Source organism: Oryzias latipes, chromosome 15 (assembly GCF_053564925.1).
Source record: "Oryzias latipes strain Hd-rR chromosome 15, Olatipes_Hd-rR_3.1".
Lineage (NCBI taxonomy): Eukaryota > Metazoa > Chordata > Actinopteri > Beloniformes > Adrianichthyidae > Oryzias > Oryzias latipes.
In genome coordinates, this window is record NC_136251.1 from 8,694,844 (window position 1) to 8,714,906 (window position 20,063).

The 20,063-nt window shown below is 42.3% G+C and overlaps 2 protein-coding genes across 9 annotated transcripts in view; one reads left to right on the forward strand and one right to left on the reverse strand.

Annotated features, from left to right (window-relative positions):
- The first annotated feature begins 518 nt into the window (after positions 1-518).
- On the forward strand, positions 519-3,039 carry LOC101169804 (epithelial cell adhesion molecule). The gene is made up of 9 exons (XM_023963271.2): positions 519-840; positions 1,244-1,345; positions 1,429-1,684; positions 1,778-1,843; positions 1,917-1,980; positions 2,072-2,170; positions 2,251-2,448; positions 2,527-2,568; positions 2,650-3,039. Exons 1-9 carry the CDS (start codon positions 777-779, stop codon positions 2,677-2,679), a joined length of 921 nt encoding a protein of 306 aa, XP_023819039.1. The 5' UTR covers positions 519-776; the 3' UTR covers positions 2,680-3,039.
- A 2,702-nt stretch (positions 3,040-5,741) lies between these two features.
- plekhh2 (pleckstrin homology domain containing, family H (with MyTH4 domain) member 2) overlaps positions 5,742-20,063 on the reverse strand; it is a 43,436-nt gene continuing 29,114 nt past the window's right edge. For all 8 annotated transcript variants that reach the window (XM_023963175.2, XM_023963174.2, XM_078931677.1 and 5 more), the window contains exons 22-31: positions 19,691-19,788; positions 14,120-14,297; positions 12,061-12,216; positions 11,889-11,986; positions 9,964-10,105; positions 8,208-8,344; positions 7,910-8,039; positions 7,663-7,749; positions 7,439-7,588; positions 5,742-6,390 (exon numbers count right to left, since the gene is read on the reverse strand). In XM_023963175.2, the coding sequence (XP_023818943.1) occupies positions 6,289-6,390; positions 7,439-7,588; positions 7,663-7,749; positions 7,910-8,039; positions 8,208-8,344; positions 9,964-10,105; positions 11,889-11,986; positions 12,061-12,216; positions 14,120-14,297; positions 19,691-19,788 (1,278 nt within the window). In that variant the 3' untranslated portion in view covers positions 5,742-6,288. The remainder of the gene's footprint in view (positions 6,391-7,438; positions 7,589-7,662; positions 7,750-7,909; positions 8,040-8,207; positions 8,345-9,963; positions 10,106-11,888; positions 11,987-12,060; positions 12,217-14,119; positions 14,298-19,690; positions 19,789-20,063) is intronic.

Here is a 20,063-nt window from a genome sequence, read left to right on the forward strand (position 1 = left end):
TTTGATGTACTATCTATTAAGCTTAAAATATTCCATATTATCTCGATAAAGTAGACCTATCTAAGAGGTAAACTTCCTACACTTCTTGTAGGTGGTCTGCATTTGCTACACTTAAAGTTATACTCAATAGAAAAAACTTCAGGTGTTTTTAGCAAAGGACTGCAAACTGATTCATCAAATCTCACACGGAAGTGAAAGAACATTCAAACACCCCTCTGTCTCCAGGTACCACCAGGTTTCTCTGATTCACAAAGATCTGGAACTGTAATAAAATTGAAGACATCCTGCAAAACCAATGTGAAAGTTGAGGGCTCGTTCGTTAGAGTCTCAACATCAAAGAAGATCAAAGGCTGCGGTCTTTCTTTTCTTCTCTCACTTCGCTCAAACACAACAGAAACCCGAATTTAGATCATATGCATTCACGGAGGAAAACAGAAACAGACTGGTTCCAAATATGGTCAGAAGAGGAACGGGAGCGTCAGTGACGTCACTGCCGCGTGCGATAAATGCACCTGTTCTACCTGCCCTGGCGTCAGTCGAACAGCAACCAGCAACTTGTTGGCTTGTACAAAGGACACAAGGCGGAGCTCGTGCCCGGTGGATTTACGTGCGCGCTCACGGCGGGTTTTTTTCCTCAGCGGAACAGGTTTGACCAGGACACACCTGCGACAGGAACAGTAAAGCTTTGTTGCGCGAGGACGATCCACTTCACTCCATTTTGACTTCAGCGGACGACGGACGCGAGGAGTAGAACTGTTTTTCTGGATTTCTACACCATGAAGCTGTGGATTCTTGCAGTTGTTGCTGCCTTAATGGTAGTTGGAGCATCAGCCCAGGAGTGTAAGTCTTTTAAGAAGTCTTATCTGAATGGGGTGTAAAAAAAACTGCTCTTTTCGACTCTTTTACTAGGAGTTGCCAGGTTTTAAAGGCGTCGTCCGCCTGCGCGCGCGCTCAGGTGTGGCGTAAATGAGACACCTGTGGAAAGCGGGCGTTGTTGTGGGGGTTGGGGGGTAAAATGGCTTCTCTGGAGACTCGTTTTCCTGGAGAAGCCAACGCCCAGGTGCTCGGTAGACCTGCCGCTCTACCTGTTCGCCCTAACTCCTCCTCCTTCAAAGCGACAATTGCGTTTTCTGTGAACCCTTTACAAAAACACGCTTCAATTTCACTTTAAAATGACAAGTTTGACGTGTGAAGTGAACGTTTGTCTCTTAAGCTCTGTTTTAACGCTTTTTGATGTTTCTAGGTCAATGTGACACCGTGAAGTGGGCTTCCTGTACTGGGCCTCCATGCCAGTGTACCATCCCCTTGACAAAAGATATTAACCAACCCTTAAACTGCAATGCATGTATGTTAATGAGCACTTTCACAAACACACGTGTTTGTATGTCGCACTTTTCCATTTTTACATTATCTTCTCTTCACCCTCAGTGGCCCCCAAATGTTTCTTGATGAAGACGGAGATGCTCAGAAGGTCAAAAGGCCAGGACACCCGTACTGTGGGGAAACCAGAGGAGGGCTTTGTGGACAACGATGGCATCTACAACCCAGAGTGTGAGAACGACGGAAAATTCAAGGCCAAGCAGTGCAACAATACCGAGGAGTGTTGGTGCGTCAACAGCGCTGGGGTGCGCCGCACAGAAAAGGAAGGCCCAAACATCAACTGTGACAAGTTGGTGGAGACCTTGTAAGTTGTTTTTTTCTCTCTCTCTCTCTCTCTCTCCCTTAATCTCATTTTCTCTGGATTCTATCTAAATGCTGAACTTCTGTTTTCCCTCAGCTGGATCCGTCTGATCCTGGAACATGCACCTCTTCAGGGGGCAGTGGATAAAAACTTGTTGAAGAGGTCAGAGTTCAGCAGAACTACCGGTAGCTCTGTGATAACATTTCCCTGTTTCAACCTGCTTTTCTCTTTGCAGCGCTCTTGGCGATGCCATTCAAGCACGCTACAAGTTTGACAAGAGCTTGGTGAAAGAAGTTGAGGTAAGGTTTGGCTAGCTGTGGATTGCTTGACTTTAACCTTCACCTGATTACTAATAATCACATCATTCTTCTTTCTTTTTTTTTTTTTTAGTATGATGCTGATGCCAAAAAGATCCAGGTGGACATAAAGAAAGACAAGAATGACACTGTAATTAAACTGGCTGATATGGCTTACTACATGGAAAGAGAAGTAAGCAAACGTTCTTTCTAAATCTATTATGAACACATTCAGAATAGATTCTGACCTGTTGACTGACTGTCCTCCTGCAGATAAAGAAGACCCCAATGTTTGTTGACCAGAACAAGTTCGCTCCTATGGTGGGCGGCCAAAAGTTGAACTTTACCAACATCTTGGTCTACTACGTGGACGCGGAGCCCCCAACATTCAAAATGAACCGCTTGGCGGGGGGAGTCATCGCCGCCATCGTGGTTGTGTTGCTGATTGTGGCAGCCGGGCTGCTGCTTCTGGTGAGTTCATGGCCCAGGCCACAGTCAAAGTGGAAATGGTGGCATTCTGACTGAAACGGTGCTGCTTCTTGTTTGCAGTTCTTCTGGAATCGTCGTAACAAGAAGTACAGGAAAACACAGGTAAGACATTTCCTATCAGTGTTTTTAGGTTTGTAAAAAATGACGTGATTTTAACATTTTTACTGTCTCTATTCCTTACAGCAGACTGAGAGGGAGATGGAGAACAAGTAGAACGACAGTCGGGGCTAGGACTTCCTGTTAGACTTTTTGTTTTTGTATTTTTCCCTTCAGTGGAATTGTACCAAATGTTTCACTTGAAACTGTTTTGGGAATCTACAGCTTTTTATGTGGCACCACAAGTACCACAGTTTGTATTTATGTACTAAACATCACCCACTTCCAATGCCATGTTTTTTTTTTTTTCCTCAACTGTGTGTCGTATTTTTAAACCAGTTTTAACGAACATGTCTTAGATTGTACAGTGTTGTTTGCATTTGTTTTTAATATTCTTTTGGGGAATGACTAAGCTTTGTGTAGTTGTAGCTGATGCTGTGCTTTTTCCTTTTTCAATTAAACGAGTCGGAAAACAAATCGAGGCTGTGGAACTGTTTGGTCAAAACTAGCAGAAGGGGGAAGTGGTTTCCAGAAACTTGTCTTTAAACTGGTTGGTCTGGTTTTTTTTTCTTTTTTTTTTTTTTCTGCTAGTCAACATCCCGTTTTCTGTGAAACTACAGGTAAAACATTAGCCGGGGTTTTACTGGTTCCACATGACGGCTATAAAAAAGCAACTGTAAACTGTCAGATCCAAGAGGAAAATTCACTTCTCTTTTGCTCACAACCATTCCTACTTTCCAATTTAGTTTCTCTGTGGCGGCCTTTCTTTTAACCCCACAGAAACTGGCACAAAAGCAGGTCTGTGACCAGTTCAGGCAGGTGTTGTGTAGCCTGAAGAGGCTCCTCCCCCTTCTCCAGTTCTCAGGCAGGAATGAAGGTGTGCCTCTAGATACCTGCAACGGGTATCGACATGGCGTTCTTTAAGGCTGGAGTCCCACTGCTTCAATGAATTCTGTGATGCCCTGAAGCCTGTCAATCATGCAGTCCATGAAGGATTTCTAGTCTGCATACAAGAAAATTTAGTTTAAACTGGAAATCCACATTATCTTTAGGATTACAGATCTTTTAGTTTCCTTTTATATATTGAGGTTATGAAACTTCAGCAACCACACCCTTCCAGAAACCAGGTGCTCTTGGTGACCAGGTTGTTTGTGGTAAACAAAATGTATTCCCCCTGTGCCTTCAGAGTGGACTGTTCCAGTTGCCATGGTGTAGGAACTTCAGGTTTAGAGAGTGAGTTCATTTGATAAACATTAAGTCTCCAGTTCAACAGAAAGCTCCCGAGTATTGGTAAATGATTGAACTGTGCCTCCTCTTCTGGCTGCTGAGAAACTAAAGGTTCTGACTTTTTCCTTCAGACTCAGTAAAAACACTTCATGTCTGCAAATTCTTTGGTTTCTCATTAAATGTCCATTACCTCCTTTTTCATTATGGTATCTCACGCTGTAACAGAGTTTGACTTCCTGTTTGGGTGTAGAAAGAGATACAAAAGTAATAAAAACAGACTGACATTCTCAAAAGTTGAAAAGAGATATTTTTGGTCCCAAATCTACATTTTTTTAACATTGTGTGGAATGACAAAACAAATGTGTGTACCTGATCCTGCTCTTTATGAAATTACATACGACAAAGAACTTTGATAAACCCATAAAGAGGCTTTGAATTATAATTTAGGCTACATTGGACCAGCATGCAGCACTGGCTGCAGCTCACAACTGAGTTGATGTTGGCACAGGCAGATTTCTGAATGACCTGCCACAGCAAAGAAAATGAAATGCCAGATAGAAAGTGACTATTAACACGTCATTTTCCAAATACGTGCGGCCAGTCACGTGCTGAACTTTTTTCTTGGCCGCACGAACCCAGAGGAAGAGTTCAGATTAGGGGTTAGGGTTAAACTGCGTTCACACCAAAACGCGATTGGAGCGGCAGAGGCGGCCAGTTTCCATGTTGAGGCAATGATACAGATGCAATCTGAGGTCCTGCAGTGCAATTTGGGCAGCAGTGCAGCGATATTTGGTGCCCATCTGAACCAAATCGCCCAGCAGTAGCCGGCCGATGGAGCGACTGCGGTCACTATTCCGCCTCCTGCTAGGCGAGGCAAAGAGCCGCTGCGGGACGGGGAGCCAGCCTGATCGGCCTCCTGAACTTTAGATTTTTCTTATTTTCATTGAGGCTACAAAACGGTCTCTGAACTGATTGTTACTTTTATTTTTCCCCTCTCTGGGGAACAGGGAACTTGTGCAATGCGCATGCGCCACTGGACCACTGTGACATCACAAAAGCTCATTAACCGAGCGTTTTTGTGACAGTTTGACCGATTTATGAGGAGAAATACTCAAAAATGCAAAAATGATTTTTTTTTCACGTTTGTTCTTTCATAAGAAAAATGCCACAGGTACATAAAACAAGAAACATGATTTAATAGGAGGGGGGACTTTGTGGAAATTTCTTGTTACTTAAGTAGAAGTAAAAAAAAAGAGGAGCAATTTTGTTCACTTCTTTACTTAAAGTACTAAATATCTGGTTAAAAAAAGTACTGTTCAAAGTCCCACTGGTTTCTCAATCATCATTATGCAACTTTAGCCAAAATAAAAAAAACCTGCATAGTTTTGGACATCGTTTCTGCAGAGCAGCAGGAGTTCATTAGAAATCGGGTTGTGGTTTTTACCGCTGGTGCACAGCAACCCCACCCCCTCTTCCTGTCATGCATAATTGAGAGCTCCTTGTTTACACTCTCTCTTGCTGGCTTACAGCCCCTCATGCCCCCAGGCTAACATTAAAATGGCGAGCAGCCGTACAGTTTAGATCCAGACTCCAGCTCAGACGAGGAAAACGAAGGCGTACATGGATCTATTTGTCTGTCAGTGGATGCATCAGGATAGAGCAGAGCAGGGAGTTTGTGGGCCGCCCAGTGTATTTTCTACATCAAAATAAGCTCTTTTTCAAATGGCATGTTTGTCTGCTACTGATTCATAATAATTTGAATAAGTAAATACTCATGAATGGAATTATAAGCTTAATTTTCTTTACAAATGTCCTCCATCAAAAAATGCTGCAAGAACACCAAAAACCTCATTTTCATCAGAGTGGGTCTTTAAAAGTCTAAATGCTTCATCTGATTCTTGCTTAGAACCCATGAAGGAAGGCGTGTCACAAAATAAAAGTGATTAGAAAGCTTTGGTGTCTGCAGACCATAAAAAGCTGCTTTATTGGGGGCAAAAATGGGACTTTTATTTGAGTGAGAAATAAATAAAGAAAATTACAGACAAAACATTTCCCAATTTGGCCAATATAGAGAACAGATTCTTTATCAGAAATTTACTCTTAAATTAAAAGGAAAACATACTTAATTACAATGAAATGAGCCCACCTCTAGTTCTAAATCCTTCATCAGAAGATGCTACCATTAATGCAGGAGTGACAGGATTTATACAAATAGAAACTCAAACTTTATTTGAAATTTGCCCTTTTTCTGCTCTAATCTTTCCTTTGAGTTGAAATGTTTTGTGTAAACTAAACACATGAAAGTGCTTATAAACTCCAAATACCTTGAAAAGTAATCTAAAAAAACAACATGGCTATAAGTTTGCATTTAAAAACAAGGAATCAGCCTTTAATGCCCCACGTCGGGAAGATTCTGCTTCCTTTGTGTTTTGGTAGCAGCAAAGGCCTGGTGGCGGTAGTTGAAGCCTTTTTTGGAGGGTTTTGGGGGATCTCCCTGGGCTACGCCACCATCAGAGCTGGGGCGGAGAGGTGATGGGCGGCGGCCTTCTGTTGATGCGCGCTGTTGATGTAGCTGGAGATGAGGAGCGTGATCTCCCGGATCTGTCACAGAAACAAGCGGGCTTGTTCACAATGCTTCATTTCATTAAAGTTTAACATCAATAAATAAACACATAGACCACAGGTTTAAACAGTCGCCACCCTCATTGCCCCCTTGTCACTCGCCATCACTGTTGGAGCAGCCTCTACTTGCCCCTGCCCTCACGGCCCACACAAAAGCCTCACTGACTCCTCCCCCTTCAGCCTTTGCCAGCCTGGTCAGAGATGCATGTGACAAATTCATTAAAAAAAATAGGTGGCTTTTCTTTTGGTTTTATCTCCATAGCGACCATTTTATTGTTGCCTGGGACTGACGAACAGGTCCATGTAAGTTTTAGAAGAATAGGCAAAAGTAAGCTTTTGGATTTCCTTAGCAACGGATGTTTTTATGCTAACCATATCCACATTCCTACTGTAGTCACATGATATGTTAGATTGATTTGATCAGCTTGAGCCAATGATTTGTGTATTAAATTTTCTCAATATTCCAGTTAAAAGTGTGCGAGCCACAGGGGAACGCCACTTTTATAAGCTAACACTTTTCAAAATCTACGACTTCTATTTCCAATGATGCTTGAGGGAATGGGAGGGGATAGATTGAAACCCCTAGGAGGAGTTTAAATTTGTAGCTGGTACTAAAGGTTTCTTTTTTTTTTTTTTTTTTAGAAATTAAAGATGGCAGCCTCTTCCCGAGGTCAAAGGTCAACAAAACGTCAGTTGTGGTTGTAGACCTAACCTGATTGATTAATTGACCTCTGTAATGATCAAACAAGTTTTCTTTTCCCATAATGTAGGAAAATATAAAAATCGACAAATGCCATACTTTGTCACAAAATGGCTGCCAAGACAGGGTCCTGTGGCCATCCCATAATAATTTCAAAACTTCCTCTTGGTATTCCCAACACGTGTGTTTTGGTTTCGTTATTTGATTTTGAAGGTTTGTTTTTGGAGCCCCCATAAGAGATTTTGGCCCCCTTCACCTGTTGATGGTTTGTCCCACTGTGATGTCATCGCTCATGTATTTAATGTTCCTGCTTTGATCTCCTCTCACCTCAGAGGTTTCCATGGCAAACAGATGCTTCTCCGTCGGCTTGTTCTTGGCGGCGTTGGAACCGCTGCTGTGACCCACCACCAGCATGAAGTCCTGCTTGCAGCCCCCGAATGTCATCAGGTTCTTGTAGGGGTGGGACACCAACAGTTTCTGCAGGTTAAAGTGTGAAGGTACATAAGAGAGGTGGACACAAAAGGGATGTGAGGCTTTGAAAAGCGTCTTACAATGGAGGCGTACTCCAGAACGCCGACGCCGTGTTCGTGCGCCGCCAGCCAAACACGGGCCCCCACCTCTGGAGAAGGAGTGATGGACTGAAAACAGAAGGAAACCTTTTAGTGTAAATGCCTTCCAGCCCGCTCATCTTTTGTGTTCGGTCACATTCTGAGAGGGGGAGAGGCAGATAGATAGATAGCAACAATAGGAGGCAGAGAATGGCGTGAAGACGCTCCACCTGCGGGATCGACCCCTCACCTCTGCCTCAAACAGTTTGGCACCAAAAAAGGGCCACTTGCGAGCAACCGTCAGGTAGGTCCGGACGCACTCGGAGGAGGTCCGCCCCCTGAGCGAGGCCCACCGCGTAGACAGGCTCTGCAGCAGCTGTCTGAGAGCGAACACACAACATCTGTAAGGATCTCTGCAAAATCTGTCAAATCTTCCACATTTACAGCCTTTTTGGGGGGTGCCGTCTCTCATTTGTGAGCTCAGAATATGCTAGGGAAGCTAGGTGAACACAAAGCAGGTATTTTTGGACCGCAGAGCGGCGCCGCACCTCTGCTGCTGCTCTGATGTGGTCCTGCGGTAGTGTTTGGGGTAGAATCGGTCCAGCACCTGCTTCATGGTCTGGTTTGACTTGGTCTGGGCTGATCCGGGAGCCGAGAAGGGCCGCTCGAAGTCTCCAAACTCCACCTGCATGCAGGCGTGCAGCGACAAGTCAGGCATTTTTTCACCTCACGGGGTGGGGGCAGAAACTCAGCACTGATGCTTTGGCTGAATGAAGTGTAGCGTGCTGTGTTCAGGTTTTCCCAGCTAAATACAGCTGCGTGTAAAAAAAAAAACAATACAGCAATACTTGACTACAATACTAATACTAAGATTCCTTTCCCGACTCACTAAAAACAGCCAAAAAATCAAAATCAACTGATAACATATCATGTCAAATTGTTTCTCAGGATAATCATCAAGAAAACTCATTTCCTTTTTCATTCTCTTTCCATTGTTCCAGCTTGTCTGAGTGCAAACCAGTTTTCCAGACTGAACGCTCTGGGTCCCTGTCGTCATTGGTTACATGAAAATCACTGTTTGTTTTTTTTTGTTTTGTTTTCATAATTCTTCTTTCTTGCTGCATGTTGTAGCATGAAACATTGCCCCAGCCACATACTCTAGTTCTCACCAAAACTTGCATGTACCTAGTGTACCCCCCCCCCTCTCAAAAAAAAAAAAAAAAATTGACATCACTGCAGACAAATAGGTAAAAAAAAAAAAAATGGGGCCAAAAATATCTCTTGGGGATCAAAAGAATATTTCCAAATCCTCTGAAAAAAACAGAAGACATGTTTCCAGGATATCCAAAGGAAGTTTTCAATATTATTATGGGATGTTTTGTGGAAAAACGTGACATTCAGCGATTTTCACATTTTCTCGCATAGAATGGGTAAAAAAAACATTTGCTCTTCACAAAATATCACACACACGCCACAAACTAAATTGTACACCCACGACTGAAGTTTGGTTTGATCTTTGACCTTAGAAAGAGGCCGCAATCTTGAATAAAAAAAAAAAAAAAATCAGCTGCTTACTGTATTTTCCTATTAGAAGTGGTAGATTTTTACGTAAACTTTGTGAGCACACAAAAGTGGTTTTTCCCTTTTGCTCACACATTTTTTACCAGACCATTGTGAAATGAATCCATGAATTGTTGGTTTTTAACAATATGACATACAATGTGAACATATTAGAAATGTGGGTGTGGTTAACAAAAAGGCGCCGTTGCCAAGGGAATTCAAAAGTTTGCTTTTGCTGATTCTTCCAGACATTTGCATTCAAAAGCCTGGTACTGGTGGTACGGTCTGATCCTGTATGGTCCGGTCCAGTTCAGACGAGCGTTTCCACTCAAAGCAATTCAATTTTTCTACTTGGTTTCTGGTAATTTGTAGATACAAAGCATTAAATGTTGTCGGCAAACAGGAATACTGCCGCTTTCTTGTGTCATAAGGACCTTCAGCCAACCAACGGGTTTCAACCGTAGATCCACCCTAACCGGGCTGTTTCTGCTTTTGCCTGACGTCTGAGCACGGCGCATAAATTCCACACAGAGCAGATCCTGCAGGGACAGGAAGTTGGGTACTAACGAGATTAAATATTAATAATAATTATAACGAATGATTTCAGCATTCTAAAAACACTTTGATTAATGTAAACGTGAGTCAGCGTTCTGGACAACAGGTCCAAAGTTTCTGAGAGGTTTGACTTAAACTGTTGGACATCTGAAGAACTCTGCATCGGTGAAGGTGTGTGGCCCCGCCCACCTGTGCGAGCAGCGCAGCCATCTCCAGAGCCAGCTCCTTGTTGACAGGAAAGCGTCCCGTCACAATGGCCTCGCTGGTCTGATACGCCAGCAGCAGCCTCTCCCTGTCAGACTCCCCTCTCATCTGAAGGGAGAAGTACAGTCTGTAGGGGGGGGCAACAAAACACAAACATTAGACGTTGCTGGAATGAAGAGCAGAAAAACACGACGACGGAATCAACTGATGACTTCCCAGGAAATTTAGACGGTTTAAGGCGTGGCAGGAAATCTTTACTGTTGTCGAACCTTTTTCTTTCTGTTTCAATTTGATGAAACCCATGGCAAGAAGGAAATGACGGATTTGACAGTTTGATTCCTGCCGGACGCCCTTCTTTGGGAATCCTGAGTTTGTTATCCAAGTTACAGAGACGCCACCATCTCAGAGGAGGAATGGGAGCTCTGAACAACAAACATCTACAACAACATCTAAAAAAATCAAGACATGTTGCTTCAGTTTGATCAAATAAAGAGATTTTGAGAAACTGAATGAACTGCTGCAGTAAATCCAACTTTGAAAAGAAAAGAGTTAAAGCAAAGACTGGAGCTAAATTCAGCGTTCCTACTTGTTTTTCTTCAAGTTAAATTTAAGACTTTTTTAAAGACCTTTTTTGAGATCTTTTATATGAAATTTTAAAACCAATTTCCAATTACCTTGTTCCCAGCCCTATGGAGGAAGTAAAAACAAAATCCATGGATTTCTGAACAATTAATTGTCAGTAATGGTGTAACATAGGAAATTACAATGACTAGACCACAGAAACCCTCATGACTTCATTACTCATGTTTTGGTGCAGTGAAACCATCGGTGACTAATCAAAAAAACGTGTAAACAGTCGGCTCTGACATTGTCTCTTGGTTAAATGATACAAAACGGATACTAATAAACAAAAACAGTTACTCATGCACGTGTGCTGATGCAAAATAGGAGATTGGTCAAAGTAAGATGAGAAAAGTGGAAATATGGACGTGGATGAATATGTAGGGTCACCTGGAGATATTCTAATTATGTCCAATTTGTTGAAAACAAAGGCAAAGGCAAAGGCAAAGGCGTGGAATGAAGAGACTCCTTCGGGGAAAGTCATCCGTTTTATGCTGTGTCTTCTCGGTCGTAAAAAATTAAATTAAAGAATCTAAAGTGAAGCAAATGAGACAACGATGTTTTCAACTTTTATCCTTGGCAATAATACTTGAGCACTTTCAGTGGTTGGTGGGTCAGATCCAGGCGAGTTGGTGTTTTCCTGCAGGGGGTGGGGGTGTAAGCAGGAGAGCAGGAAATGGCTGTGATGTCACAGTATTTAAACAAATCAAGGCTCCTCCACAATGTTCTCATGTGACAAACAGGCAACGAGGCTGTAAGCAAAAAGGGCAATACTATCGCAGTACAATCAACTTCCAGTTCCCGCTGTTGCTATGGCAACTGCCACTATTAATGTGTCTTGCTTCGTATTATGAGGGAAGTTATGCCTGTAGTCTTCATTGTTACTGTCATAGAACAGTTAAACCCACATTTCTTTGATAGTTAAAGTCTGGTTTTCATTGTGTTTGGGGCAATGGGGTGTATGTGTCAACGAAGGGGACGGGAGGCCGGTTAGTTTTCTGATTTAAGTTTTGGTGGCTATATTTTTTTTTAGTTTATCTGTTATTTGTTTTTAACAGTAAAGTACTTTGAGCTCAATGCATTATAAGGTTTCTCATTTGTATGTTTGGTTTATCAAACAAACAAGAACAGGAGAAAAACACTGAAGTAAAAATGATTCACTCATCACTTAAGAATGCCAGGAATCCTGTGGGGACTTTTGAGCAGGTACATGTTTGCAGTTTCCACAAAGCAGCCAGCTCACAGCCCTTTCATTTGCATGGAACAACACCCTGAGCTTCACCCTTTACCTGTTTTTGTAAGTGAGACGGACACTCCTGGTGGTGTCGGACTTGGCAGAGAGGTTCTCCTTTGAGGCCTGCTCCCATTTGGAGATAATATCACAGATCTGCAGGTTGAACAAAACAGTTATTTCTGCAGCAGCTCAGCCACATCAAGGTTAGCAAACACACAAAGATTTACCTTGATGCCTCCTTGCACGCAGTGTTCCAGTTCCCGCCCAGAGGGATCATCGGTGTACAGAGCAAAACCAGACAGTCCGGTTTTCCTCATGCCGGTATCCAGGTTGAGGCGACACTGAAACTCGTCTACCGTTGTGGACGCATCAAAGCTCACCACCTGCCAGCAGACAGTTCAGAGCAGAAAACAAACACATCGAAGCCATTCATGACTGGAGTAGAACAAACAATCTGGTTGTTGTTGTCAAGTGAAGAGCGCAGGAAGACGGACTTTAATATTTTGTCAAGTATTGTGGAGTGTTATCATGCAGAACAGTAGAAGTCCAAATATTTCATTGTTTTTATAAAGACAGTACCATCAGCTTAAAGATATGTTAATTTCCTAGAGAGAAAACAACGCCACTGAAATCCTCCGTTATTATGACGCTGAGCTGGTGTTGCTGAAAAAATGAGATTCAGCTCATTTCAGTATATCAAGGATGACCTATTTGTCCGGGGCCGCAAATCTTTTCAGAAAATGTTTACTGAGGAGAAAGTCTTTGGCTATAACCCAGGCGTAGACTGATGGGGGGTCTGGGGGTCCTCCCCCATGAAAATGTTGAAAATTAGGGCCCTTTATTTGCATTTTCCAGACATCTGAGGCATTATTTCAGTGGATTTGAAAGCAGTAGAGAGGGGGAATGTAGTACTTAGCTTCCACTCTTTCACTGTTGACAACTATGATTTCCCTCAACCAGTTTCCCTGTGACTGTATCTGAGACACAACTTCCAAAACTTTTAAGGAGGAGTCCTTGAAGAATCAGTTTGTAAAGGAAACTTACTTGTAACACCACTGATGAAGGGTGAGCTGAAAAAACCCCACCATGAGGAGAACTGTGTCAGTCTGAACCAGCTGGAGATAATGACCATTCTTTTCTTAAAATCAATTCAATTTAATTCAACGTTATGTATATAACCAAATATTTACAACAATAGTCATCTCAATGGGCTTTAAACTGGTAATTAAGTAATAAACATGAATCATAAAAAAATTAAAGTCATGGACTTGTATGTGTAATGTCTAAACTAAACTAAACAGACTAAAGTAAACTCGGCATCCCTGCCCTTAAACCTCCTTAAATGTTTAAAAAAATAAAATTGCAAAAAGCTAATTGATAAATGGTTTGAACACGCCATTACTGTCATTGACATGTAAACTCAAATTGAAACTGCAGAGAAAAACAAGGACAAATTTACTAGAGGGTGGGCAGATTGACAGAAAAGGCACTTTTTTTTCCTAAATCTGGTTCCAGGTGAATATTTAAAAAAAAATCTTAACAAAAACAAAAGCCTAAAAACATTATAATGTTTTGGATTCTTGCCTATATGTCATTGACAGGAAAGATGCAGACATCTACAGTTGCTGCTAATAAAGTTTCATTCACAGTGGATTAGTGTCTGTTATTATATGTAGAAAATATGTTTGTTTTTTTAAATGTCCTATAAATTCATTCAGTAGCATTTATCCACCACATCTTAAAGTCTGGTCCGTGAAAATATTGTCTGACATTAAAGCAGTTTGTGGTCATATACTGGCGAAACAGTGAACAGCTCATTAGACTAGCGTTTAGCGTTCAAGGCTTTATGAAACAAAACACCAGGGACAGAACAGAACCTGGTTGGAGAAAAAGATGGAAAACAAAGAAAATCCGATTCTGGCACAGAAAAGAAATGACTTCCAAAAGTTTTCAAATAGGAATTTATAAAAGGTTGTTTTTCCAGATGAAACATCTGTAATAGGTGTTGATTTCAGCAGCAGTGTCTAGTATCGTAGCTTTGAACCTCTTTGATTTGGAACAACATGTTGGAAATCTTTATGAAAGGACATACACAACCGGTGTTGAAAGTTTACATGTTTACGTGTGTTTGTGATGTAACAAAACCACATAGACTTTCTGCAACACAATGATTAAAACTGTTTGCATGAATAGTTTTTGGCATAAAGAAATTCAAACACAACAGTTCAAGTCAACTGTTAAACCCGTGGAGAGTGTCAGAGTGGGGTTTTTGTGCGTTGCTGTGACCTGGTACGTGTTGTTGAGGAAGTGAACGGGGACGCTGAAAGGCAGCGAGTGGTGGTAGGGGTTCCTCAGGAGGATGGACAGGATCTCCATCCGGGACGGCCGGGCCTGTCTCCCTCCCCTCAGCTGGGTGCGCTCCATGGAGCGCTGGCAGTAGATTGCATACTTTCCCACCTCTGTCCTGAGGAGGACAAGGAGTGGATCATCAGGTAGGAGCAGGAGAGGTTATGGGTAAACAATTCGCTGTCTATTTCAGAATTATAAAGGATAAATACCTATAAAGATAAATTATGATCATAGTGATGTTAATTATCCTAAAGATTTTTGGTGTGTGACTAAAAATGATCTAAGTCCCAGTTCAATTAAAAAAAAAAGTAAAAAAAGACATCAGAGGAAACGGAATCACGTTGTATGCAAGACGCAGCGTTCAACAGGTTCCCCTTAATAAGAAATGGCTGAAGATCCACTCTGAATGTTGTGTTTTGGGTGTTTTTAATATGTTCTTATGGAAAGATTAAAATTACGTTTCTGTGTATTTATTTAATCAAGAGCAGACAAAAAAAAGCAGTTTGAAAAAGGGCTCATTTGTGAAGTTAAAAATACTCTGGGCAGACCTCAAGCTTCCTACTCCAAGCTCTCAGCAACCGGCAGGGAAAGGAGGGGGGCGTGGTTGCTCTATGGGAGTGGTTCTGAAACTGTGGGGCAGGGGGCGCGAGTGGTTAACAGCCGTTAACTATGATAATTAACTGGTTTCAAGGCAGCTCTCTCTCATCGAACGGCTTTCAAGTGAAGCCCTTTCTTAAGAACAGTGTGCCGCTTCCATACATAGCGGTAACAGCAAGAACGACTTCTTTTGAAAGTAAAAGCAAAGTGGAAGAACAGTCATTCAATTTATATGTATATACACACACGCACCCACATATATATTTATATTTATATATTTATATGCCTGATGTAGAATTTCAAAAAAGGACTCAATTAAAATCATGTATTGAGCAGTACTTACAATAATTTTTGACATATGTGTAAAATAAAAACTCCACAGAGTCATTTCACTATCCTATACTATCATAGTATCCTATCTAGTGATTTCAGAAACTAAGTTTCAGACTGATCTGATGTGGAATTTCAAAATAAGACCCAATTGAAATTGGGTATTAGGGTGTTATTACTCATCATCATCATCATCAAGGCTCTTGCAGGGGGGGGCGATGCACCTTCCCGGTGCGTAGAGCAGACCCAAAAAACAAGAGTTTTCCATTTTTTTCGGTCTTCTTTCATAGCAAGCCCATAAGGTTTAACATCTCCCGCAATGACCTCTGTCCATCGAGTACGAGGTTTGCCTTGAGGTCGTTTCCAGCCTGCAGCCCTCAGACTAAACTGCAAAATGGCAAGAGGGAAGGCGGAGAACATGGCCGAACCAGCTGGTGCGGCATTGTGCAACAAGGCAGGAGGCTTGGGGCTGGCAGGTTCGCGATCTTAATGCTCTGTTAGAAACATGTTGGGGACATGGGATGTTCTCAATGGTCCTGAGAGCGTGGCTGTTCTATTCTTGCGGCTGTGCTTTTATTTAAAGGCCATGTCTCTAAAACATAAATCCAGATGGAGAGTACAGGTAAGTTTTAAATCTGGAGCTTTGTCTTGCCCGTGATGTTTCCATGCCGTCCATAGTGGTTTTATGAGAGACTACAGAGCTGATGCTGCCAGTGCCCTTCTGGTTTTAGGTCACTGTTACCTGTCACTATAGATCTCAGGTATGCAAAGCTCTCTTGGAGACCATAATTCTTTGCTTCTTCCCTTTAAATGCCCAGAGCGTTTTATAGCTGGCTAAGGGATGTGCTGAGCAGGACGGTGTCATCAGCATACTCCAGGTCAGTCAGATGGTAATTGCCAAGAGACACTTCAGGGGCTTGCTCACAGACCCGGGACATCAGTTGATCTATGATGCAGTAAAAAAAAATCAGGAGCTGCCACACAGCCCTGGTGAACGCCACCAGAGATGGGAAGCCAGTCTGAGTCTTTGCTGTTTTAGCAAAAACAGCTTTCTGCGTTGCTCTAGTGCAGACTGAACAGAGAAACAATTATGCGTGAGGTTCCATATTCCACATCAAATCAGTCTAGAATGTATTTTCTGACATCACTAGATAGCATACTATAAGTGAGAAGTGAAATGACTGTTTTTCTTCACATATGTCATCATATGTCAATATAGTAGTAAGAGTGCATTGATACCTGATTTTAATTGAGTCTTATTTTGAAATTCCACACTTATATATATAAATATATATACATAAATATATATAAATTGAATGACAGTGCTTACACTTTGCTTCTATTTTGAAACGAACTCCTGCTGTTACCGCATTGTATGGTAGAAAGCCGCACATTGTTTTTAACCCTTGTGCTATCCTAGGCACTTTAACATTGGGAGTTGGGTCATCTAGACCAGGGGTCGGCAACCTTTTTTACTCAAAGAGCCATTTGGGACCGCCCCTAATAAAAAAGAGAGCACCCGGAGCCACAACCCGTTTTGACATCATTATATATATTACGCATGTATACATTATATCAAGGGTGCTCATTACGTCGATCTTCAATGACATGAGTGTAGATCGCGGGCCAGAAAAGATTAAAAAAAAAAAAAAGTACTTCTTTAAAATCCACCAAAGTCCTCACTGAGAAGTACGGGACCTGATTGACATGTAGATTGGGCAATCGGACATCGTCTGAAGCATACGTCGCTGCAAATGCACATTGTGTTCTTTAAAGGATGATACCGCGGCCGCATGTGGGAGGAGCTACTGGTTCTGGTCTGATCGCTGCATGGAGCGATGTGTTTATCAGTGCATGGTAGACACTGAGAATGTGGAGAGATCAGGCTTATTATTTTGAAGAGTTCTACTTGGTAATCATGTTTCCATGTTTGAGTTCATAAAATCATCCCAGGGAAAGTCTCTGCTTCAACTCCCGCAGTGAAAGCTGCATCTGAATCTGACGCCCGTGTTTGCATCTCTCTGACAGAGTTTGAAGGTAAAGCCCCTCCTCCGCCTCTTTACCTGCTTTTCCTCTCTACCTGTTCACCTGTTCACATCCTATGCAGCTGAGATTTGTTTGCCCCGCGCTCCTCAGTGTGTCCTACACAGAGAGCGCAAAATACGATAGTCGGGTCGCTCCAGCGCAGCACAAGGATGAAAGAGCCGGACGCAGGTTATAGCGGGGATAGAGCGGGTTAAGCAAATGAATGGAAGAAGGCGCTCCGCTGAAGAAATATTAAATAGTGTTCACATTTTATTATTAGTCTGAACTATCTTTTATTTAGAAAAATCTTTTATTTTATCAGTCCAGTACGAAAAAAAACATCAACAAAAGCTGTGTTGGGCGGTTTTTGGCTGGGTCTGGCGGTTTTCAGATGACTTTTCGGTTGGCAACGCTGGCGCGAACTCTCAGTCTGTCATCAGCGAGTTGGTCTCTGCCCCACGCCACGTCAAGTTCCCGGCAGAAGATCGGAGTGTTTATTGAAGCCGCCCCGCGTTTCTCCTCCTACTATCAGCTCTGCAGTTCTCGCCTGATAAATACGAGCTCATTACGAAGCTGTTTTTTATGTGGCTCGCGCTTCGTATGGAGCCAGCAGCGCCTTTGAAATGCCATGAAAAATGAACAAACTAAAATAAAATTTAATTATTATAAAATACTCATTATTTTCCAAAGTCACAGGGAGCCACAAGAGATGGATGAAAGAGCCACATGTGGCTCCGGAGCCATGGGTTGCCGACCCCTGATCTAGACCCACTAGACAGTGCGTTGAACCTTTTTTCTTCAATGATTTGTGATCATCACTGGTGTCCATGGATTACATGAAATCCTCTTCACCTTTATCCACCTATGTCATGGTAGGAAGAACACGTCAATGCAAGGGTGGAGTCATATAAGATAACACAAGAGTTAATAGAGGTCTCACTTGATAGTCGTTCGACGAGAGAGAGCTGGCTTGAAACCAGTTAATTATCGTGGTTAACGACTGTTTTAACGTCTTTAAAGTACGGTAATGCCTCACGGACGTTGACACATTTCGCCCACTTTGACCATTACGGTTTTGAAACCTACACCTGCCTTTCCTGCAACTCTGATCAGATTTGTTGAAGAATGTTAAAAAGCATGTGTTGTGGGATTAGTATGTGTGCTGAAACCGGTGGGCTCCTGGAAGGGAGGGGGGAGAGTGTGTGTGAGTGTGTGGAGCGAATACACGCACAGTCGGTTGCTAAAAACTGCATCATCATACTAAAAAGACCATCAGTTTTACAATATATCAAAAGAGAATCTGAATAGGAATAACGCTTTAGTAAATGCATCACATTTTCATTTGTAATGAGCAAATACATTTAACTGAAAAATTTATAAAATTGCCATAAAATATGAATATAGAAATGCCAATTTATCTCAAGAGACATTACCTGAGAAGCTGTTGTGACTCTTTTCAAGTGTAAAAAACTATATGGTAATTTAGTTAGAAACTAGATAAATACCTTTGGTAAAATGTGAATATCTCAGTGATTTGGTTTAGATGCTAAAAAGGCGTCGTCCTATTTAAAGACAAAGAATAAAGAAACATGTTTCTGGGACACCCGTGTTGGTAAAAATTGTGTGCATGTTTCCTTGACTACGATTGCCAACAGAGAAAGAACTGATGACCTTTTATGCACTAAAAGGGAAGATCTCAACAGAAAGAGTTAGATTGAAAACAGGGAAGGGACAGAAGCCTGTGGAACTATTTGACATTTATTTGTTGTGTGGCTTCCTAAAGCCTTAGTCATCCGTATGGAGGCTGCCATGAAAATGGAACGTGCCATTGTCGTGTGTGTGGTATATGTATGGTAAGGTACAGGTGATGCTCTTGTACAGTGTCCTTATGTCGGATTTACACTGGTCGGTCTGCGGTGCGCCTCCCTTGCGTTGTGTAGGGAATCCGTCTCCCGACAGTCAGTTACTTTACATTGTCTCTGTTGCGTCTCCAGTCCACCCTCCTCCCCCTGGCAGACGGAGGAGTGGTTTGTCCTGACAGCCCTGTATCATTACCGTTGACCTCCCCCCTCCACTTCCAAACAGGAAGTCTCCGATGGATCCAAGAAGACAAAATCCCATAGACTTCTATAGACAAATAAACCGCTATAGTTTGGTCAGACCATTCTTGCTCTGAGACATTCATGACATTATTTCTTTATCGCTAGTTTTTCAAGTTATAAACTGCCCTAATAAAAGCCTTTGAGTAACTGATTCTCCTTAGACACTTTCAGTGGGAGGGCTGTGGACTCCATACAAGCTTACTCATGATCGGCGACAGCAGTTGCCCTAGAAAAATTGACTCAAACCGACTTGGACCAATCCTGATTGACTGGCTCCAAATTGCAGAATCGTGGAAAAATGGCAAATGAATTGGTTTCATTTTGCTGGAGCCAGGTCAGGTAAGGCATTTTCTATGGGTGAGGCCACAGCTCTGTCCATCTCTATGTACCGTCTATGGCTGTGACTAAGGCCATAGCTCAGTGCTTCAGCCTGTGAGCTGCTGAGGTTTCTCACCTGGAGTCTCCGTGTTTCTGTAGGTGAACTTGGAGCAACCAGAAAAAAGGATGCTGAGGCAGGAAGAGTCCAACGCACAAGGCCAGAAACTGCCAACCCTAAAAAAAGACAGACACTGCTATCTTATTAAGTGTTCATCTATGTGAAGAAAGAAAGCTCCAGGGGAGGGCTGCAGTTGTTTTTGTGTTTGGTTCACACACACACACACACACACACGCACACACACACACACACACGCACACACACACACATTCTTTGGAATCCCTTACATCACTTTACGTCACCATTGCTTTTAAGGAACTTCTGCAAACAGCTTGTCGTGTGGAAATCCTTTTAGGGGTACAGCAGAAGTCTTTTTTTAAACAAACACTAA